General features: G+C 52.4%; 1 protein-coding gene across 6 annotated transcripts; it reads left to right on the top strand.

The window, feature by feature from the left end:
* Positions 1-1301: 1301 nt before the first annotated feature.
* LOC125515964 (uncharacterized) lies at positions 1302-4749 on the top strand. Of its 6 annotated transcripts, none has more exons than XR_007287194.2 (3): positions 1302-3523; positions 3643-4224; positions 4353-4749. XR_007287194.2 is itself a non-coding variant. In XM_048681458.2 (3 exons), exons 1-2 carry the CDS (start codon positions 1306-1308, stop codon positions 3963-3965), a joined length of 2541 nt encoding a protein of 846 aa, XP_048537415.2. In that variant the 5' UTR covers positions 1302-1305; the 3' UTR covers positions 3966-3981; positions 4073-4749. The 6 variants fall into 6 exon arrangements, 4 of the variants coding, with proteins under 4 accessions (XP_048537415.2, XP_087380028.1, XP_048537403.2 ...); XR_007287193.2 differs by having other exon boundaries at positions 3643-4238; XM_048681458.2 differs by having other exon boundaries at positions 3643-3981; positions 4073-4749.
* The last annotated feature ends 2138 nt before the right edge of the window (positions 4750-6887 follow it).

Below are 6887 nucleotides of genomic sequence, written 5' to 3'. Positions count from 1 at the left end.
GGGGTCGGTTGGGCGGGCCAATATTTTGGTGATGATGACTGACGGCGATGCAGCCAAATCTTTGCGGGCCGCTCGCTGATTTTTTATTGCGGCTCCGTCGGTCACAGACCCTAAACCAAACGGACCCGACGCAACTAGAACTGTGCAAGGGAGCCCGGGCTGGCGAGTGGCGACACATCATCTGTCCTGTCCACCAGCAAGCCCCAGGACGCTTCTCAAAAATTATAAATTTTCTATCGAATGTACAAATGATTCCTCAGTAAAATACGGACTATACAGTAGATTTTTATATGATCCGGTGCTACAGGTCAAAAAAGTTTTTTTAAGGATGTCAAAAGAGATTCGGGGGTTTTCCTCCTGTAGCAAGAAACCTAGCCGCCGCCACAGAAGAGCCGTTCCTTCCCGCGCCATCTTTCGGCGGCTCTCCTCCGCAAGCGACCTTTTGGTCCTCGGTGGTGAGGGGGGTCGCATGTGGATCGTTTATAACTTTAGGTTTTAGGGTCCAAAAAGTTTAGGGTTTTGGATTGTTCGATGTCTTGGCTTCGACGGCGACGACGATGACGATGCTGAATAAAGAAGTTTTGAATTCTTCTCCGGCGAGGCGATCGTCTCTATGGTTGGTGAAGGATCTGAGAACCAGTCTGTTCAAGTGGGGATGTCATGACGGCGGCGGCATCCTTGTGATGGACATGTGTCCTAGGGCTCCGTCGTTGCGAGGGCGTCTGCTCCAACGTCGATGTGGAGCTTGGGAGGTAGTCGAGAAGCGGATGCAGATTGTGGTCTGCATCGACGACATCTGGAAGACGAAACGTGTGCTAGGCTCGTGGTTTGTGGACGGCATGTATGGTTTCCTTCTCCGACGTCTTAGTCATGTGAGGGTGTCAGATCTGGAGTTCGATGGCGTGTCTGGGATGTTGCCCCGATCTGATTTGTTCAAACGACAATGGTTTCGCCTTTGGCGAACCACCTTGGAGGTCCGCAAAGCTGCATATCAGCGATGGAGCTGCATTGAGCTCGGCTGAGAAGGTGATTCGTCATTTTTTTTTCCGGTGGCTGCTATGGTGATGCCGTAGGCAGGTGACGGGCGTTAGTGTCAAGCTCAGAAATGTTGTGCTATCTTTTCAGTTTTGTCATGTCAGTCTTTATGTGACTTATATTTTAATCTTTATGATATGAATGAGACACATATGACCATGCAAAAAAATGTCAAAAGAGTATTCGAACCGCCAAAAATCCTGTAAAAAACATTTATGACCTTTTTAGGCAAAAAGAATTTTAAACTAAGAGGCCTTAATCAGGGGCGATATGAGTGCGCACCTGCTCCGTCCTCAAAGCCCAGAACCCCAGACCGGACCACCAACCCCACCGGCCACCGCCATGGCCGGCGGCGAGCAGCTCCTTGTCCAAGAGTCCGCTGTCCCAGTCATCTCCAGCGGCGCCGATACGTCAACCCCCACCGTTCGACTGGCCCACTTCCTCCACCCCCGCGCGGGCGCCGGCCAGCGCCCCCCTCTACCCCCTCCGCCCCGCAACGCTGGCCCTATTCTCACCGACGGGCTCCAGGTCGAGTTCAAGGGCTGGGCGGAAGCTCCAAATCTGTGGACGCGGTGGGTGGCCAAGCTCCGCCCGCGGTGCGAGCCCCTGTGGCGGAAGATTGGGATCCAGGACGCCATCCTCGCGACCACCTGTCGGGTGCGGCGCGACGAGCGCGCGATGCTCCAGCTCGCCGCCATCTGGTCCGCCGAGACCAACACGTTCGTGTTCCCCTGGGGCGAGGCGACGGTGACGCTGGAGGACGTGGCCGTGCTCGGGGGGCTGCCCTTGCTCGGCAGGCCCGTGCGCGCGCCGCCGAAGGGCGCGCTCCGGGAGGACGTGGAGGCGCTCGAGGCCGTTCGCCGCGCGCTCTACCGGAGCGACAGCCAGAGACCGGACCACTCCGCGTGGGCGATGCCGTTCCTCGAGCCCCCGGCGGGAGAGGGGCCCGCCGCGGGCGACGGCGGCGCCACCGGGTTACTGGAGCACGGCGCGTTCCTGGCCATGTGGCTGTCGCTCTTCGTGCTGCCGGCGCCGCCGTTCGACGTGGTCCGGGCGGAGGTGCTCCCCGTGGCCGCCCGGCTGGCGCGCGGCGGGTGCGTGGCGCTCGGACCCGCCGCTCTCGCCAGCATCTACAGCGACCTCTCGGCGCTGAACCGCTACATCAATTCGGGCAAGAGATACCAGCCGTTCGTGGGGTGGGCGCCGCTGCACATCCTGCAGCTCTGGGTCTTGGCCAGGTTCCCGGAGCTTCGCCCTGAAATGGCGACCACTCTCGACCCCGTCGCTCGTCACCAGCCTTGGGCCGCCCGGTGGCATCAAGTCCACAAGGTAACTGACCCCATAAATCTCCACAGAGTGCTCATGTTGCCAATGGAGTTTGAGTGGAGGCCCTACGGAAGCTTCAGCTTTGCTCCGTCTCCCAAGAAGAGCTGCTCTTGGGTTCATGGCCGGGACATGGCAAGAAGCCTACAACTGCTATCGTTTGCGCAGTGTCTGCGTGCTTGCGAGCTTGTAGGCATGCGCTGCATTGAGCAGTACAATCCTCATCGTGTTGCAAGGCAGCTTGGCTTCGATCAGGACGTGCCTGGATCTGTTGCCCGTGTTAACTCGGACTGGAAGATTGCTTGGGGAACATACTTCATGGAGCCTAGCAATTTCGCCTTCATCGTTCCACAGTATACTCTGGCTGTGACGTTTGAGTACACACGATGGTGGAGGCCGTACGCTTCTGGGTGTGATACTGCCATTGATAACAATGTAAATTCGAAGGAATTCCCTGTTTTGGTTGGCCCAAGGGACAAAAACATGGAGGTGCTTCATGATGATAATTCGGGCAAGAAGCAGCATGTGCTCCCAGGGATGTCTCGGCCAGATACTTTCGAGGTATTTTTTTCGAGATTAAATACTGTCGAGGTTCCACAGACTGATATTCCTCCTGTTGAAAAACTTAATGGCCTGGACACCATTCAGGGTACCCTGGAACATCTTGCGGAAGTTGCCGAGTCAGCACAAATTGCGGATGATTCGACCCTGAGATGTGTAAGAAAGGGCACACAAACTAAAAATGTGAAACAAGCTTCACCTGATGTCTTCGCTAAACAGAATAGCAGCTCAGAACATGGTGAAGTAGCTCCCCGTCACCTTGTCAAGCGAGCAGTAAGCACAACCAACAGAAAAGCTATTGGGGCAACTGTGGGTCATGTGCAGCCAAGTCTTGAAGACATCGTGGTGATGCTTGATGAAGAGTTTGACGAATCAGTGGGCAAGGAACGTGAGGTGGGTGCAACTGTAGGTCATGTGCAGCCAAGTCTTGAAGACATCGTTTTGATCAGTGATGAAGAGTTTGACGAATCAGTGGGCAAGGAACGTGAGGTGGGTGCAATGCCGAGGGAAGGTAATGAAAAAGCTAATGAAGATGCATCAGCATCAAACCAACAATCAGATACCCTTATGGAAGCTTGCTTAGTGGTCAACAGGAAGGGCTCAGGTATGAGAATTCATGGAGTGGCAGTTCTATCTTTCAATCCAGACAAAAGGCAAATTAAACATCACAACAAACTAGTGCTAATGCAGCCTTCCTTCCTTTTATCTTTAAATTTTTTGTAGGAAACAATAAGACGTATTCTAGCAATCCAGTGGATGCAAATCCTGAATTGGTCAAGAGGGTTTCAACTAAAACACTTTACTACCTTAGACCAATTGGGCCGGTGAAAGATGCTCAGGAAAGAGATGCAACTGGAACGAATGCGGATCAAGGAGCTTACCTACCAAGGCGTGAAGTTGGGACGAGGGAAATGATTGAGGAGGCTTCTGCTGCTCGAGAAGCTGAAATGGTTGTGTTGCAAAAAGTAATTGATTCTCTGAAGGAAGAGATTGCAGCAGCGCAGGCCCTTGGGGCCTTGAGGGATGGAAGCCCCTCAAAAACCTGAGGCGTGACTTTACTCGGTACAGGTTTGTTGCTAGACTTCGGTATCAGCTATAAGCTGATCTTCTTAGCCTTTAGATTAACTTTGGTTCCTTGGGCCGTTCATCATAGTCTGTCCATGTGGTGAAACCGACATTTACGCGTCCGGGGAGAGAGGGAGGGAGGGAGGATGGATGAGTGCTCCAAGGCTGGCAAAGGAGGGACATGACTATCTACGAGGCAACGCTTGCAGACATTAAGCATCGGTCGGCACCTCTTGATGGGTGCGGCCATCTCAGTACGTTTAGCGCTGCCCACATGGCGTAGTGAAGTTCATACAATTCATCTGGTTGTGTCTCAGAACCGAATATACTCGCATCCTACTGATACAAAGCTGGTTTTCTTCCTGCAGCGACGGAAGGACCAATGACCTGATCCAGAGGTTGGAATTAGGGGATGGACAAAGGAGAGTTAATTCTGAGCGAAATTAGCAGTAGTGGTAGATGATAATGTTATCTGTAGTTCTGTGATCTGCTTGATGGCTTTAATGAAAACCTGGCCCTGTTTGGCTGTCTGCCTTTTGTGCATGAGAAAACAAGAGCTTTGTGCTGAGAATGAGACTGTCGACGGATATAAGGACAGCTTATGCCTAAAAAGTTAAAACTGCAAGTTAATAAGCTAGGTGCATATATGTTTTTGATTATGATACTATGATTGCTTGGACCAGCTTACGAATGATTTACCTGAACGTTCTGTTGTATTTGTGAAATTCTCCCTTAGTCCATATTTATTACTAATTTTGTTTTCAATTGTGAGTCTTTTTTCCAAGCCTCATGTAAAGCTGGGATCAGTGTGAAATGATAATTCTCTCTTGAACTGATTGCACAAATTGATGCTGCTCGTCCTCACTACCCTTGTTACGATATGTGACTAATGATGAACTTAATGTATAATTGTAGCATGTGAGAAGTTCCTCTCTGAGCTTTTCACAGATAGTGGTAACCCCTTTGTCTATTTTAACTAGCAGCATGTTTTGGAATGGTGTCATCTGGTTGATGGACCAATTATATGATAGTATGAAACTATGAATTATGTTTTCAACCAGACGATTTGGACTAGTTAAGGTCTAGGATCGTTTCTTAATCTTGGAAAATTTTAGGCTTGTAATTGAAAGTTGTTTCTATAACAACAAGTGCAAGAAGGGTTCTTAATCTCGATGTAACAATTTGTTTTTTTAGAAAAGGAGAAGGACCCCCGGCCTCTGCATCTGGACGATGCATGCAGCAACTTTATTAATTATTCACACATGACTTTACAAAGTCATACAATAGTAAGACTAAAGCCACCGTCTAGGCAATATGTGTCGCTACTCCTATCCAGTTGATGAAGGGATGCTGATAGTCTGAGCCTAATATCAAACAAACCTCGCAGCCAAACCTAACATCTAAGACCTGAGGTCCCAACCAGAACGTCTGCCGGGTGGGCACCCATCAGTCCGGCGCACTCCTCAACCAGGACGCCTCCCAGGTATGAGGCCGCCGCAGCCACCTGCCACCAATCCATCTTCAGTGTTGTACTGCTACATCAACCTTGCCAGGCCTGCCGTCGACGCCATCACAACGCCAGACAATGCCATCATCTTGCGCGTGTTCATCCACGCGCGCCCATCGCCGAAACTCCGCAGCGCCATGCTGCCGTGATCCGCCGTCGGCCTTGCGGTAGATGTAACACCGCTCCTCCTCTTGCCACCTCCATTCATCACTTGCTCCAAAACGATGCCCCTAGAAGGGAAAGTGATACAGAGAACGCCATCATCGTCCGATCCGGGAGACCCAGATCTAGAGTTTCCCCCGGAGCATCCCGAGCCTGATGATGCAAACTGCAACGACGGTGCCCCGACAAGGAAATGACATCAAAGACGCCGCCATCGTCCACCATGATAGTAGTCGGCGCGATTTTCATCGGCACTTGCGCCACCGGGCGTGCGTCGTCGGCGTCGTTGGTCCCTTCAACCGTAGCAAATTCCAAAACGACGCCATGAAGAGGGACTACGACGCAAAAGCACCGCCATCGCTCGATCCCAAGGAGATCTAGGGTTTCCCTCGAAGTTGCCCGCGTCGTCAAGGACCAAACAAGGATGGAATCCGCAGATCCGCCCAGCTGCCGACGTGCCGCACCCGCCATCGCGCCGACCGCGACCCGGAGACCAAGCCCACGCCTGGGCCCTGATCCGGCCGCGCCGCCGCCGTCCCTGACGACCGCGACGCCTCAGACCTTGAAGCCGCCTACCGTGAAGGTATGGAGTCGCCGGAGCGCCGCCACCCCCCGTCGTGACGTCCGGCCGAACACCACGCTCCGGTCCGGGGGCGCTAGCCCGCGCTAGCCCCTCACGAGCGGGAGGGCCCCGAGTCCCCACTGCCGCCGGCGACGGCAAGGCTTCGCCCTGCCGCGCCCACAGGCGGCGACGAGGGAGGAGGAGGGGAGACCGGGCGACGGGATCTGGGAGCCTCCCGGCCGCTACACGAGGGCGACTCGGGAGGAGGCAGGTGCGTTCCTGTCTCCACGTCCCGTGAAGATGCCATGTAACAATTTGTAGCCTATAATTTATTTGATGTTTAAAATTATGACATCTTTTGGAGGCTATCATCTTTTCCAAATTAATAGCACCACGCGCTAATAATCCTCTTGTATTATGTTGGAAGTCGGAACTCCAAACTGCCAAGTTTTATTTCCCGGTGAAAGGTACTATCTTCTTGTCCATGTGTGCGCATGAGGATAATGCTGATTGTTGACGAGGTTGAGCATATGATAGGTCATCTATAATGTTGTGCCACAATGAGCATGTTCAGCGTAAGCTATATAGATGAAGATGAATGTGAAAGTACCATTTCCGGGTTAGGTACATTGTCTTTGCTGTAAACCCCACTTTGCAATTATATTTAGAACT

This window comes from Triticum urartu, chromosome 1A (assembly GCF_056163025.1).
Source record: "Triticum urartu cultivar PI428250 chromosome 1A, HENAU_Tu73, whole genome shotgun sequence".
Classification (NCBI taxonomy): Eukaryota; Viridiplantae; Streptophyta; class Magnoliopsida; order Poales; family Poaceae; genus Triticum; species Triticum urartu.
Note: the sequence above shows the minus strand (reverse complement) of the source record. Positions and strands in the feature narration are given on the sequence as shown.

What these genes read in the sequence shown, in the direction of transcription:
- LOC125515964 (XM_048681458.2), top strand. Translation starts at nt 1,306, where the DNA reads ATGAGTGCGCACCTGCTCCGTCCTCAAAGCCCAGAACCCCAGACCGGA. An exon ending in GGTCAACAGGAAGGGCTCAG is followed by an intron (nt 3,524 to 3,642) that starts GTATGAGAATTC and finishes AATTTTTTGTAG; the next exon opens with GAAACAATAAGACGTATTCT.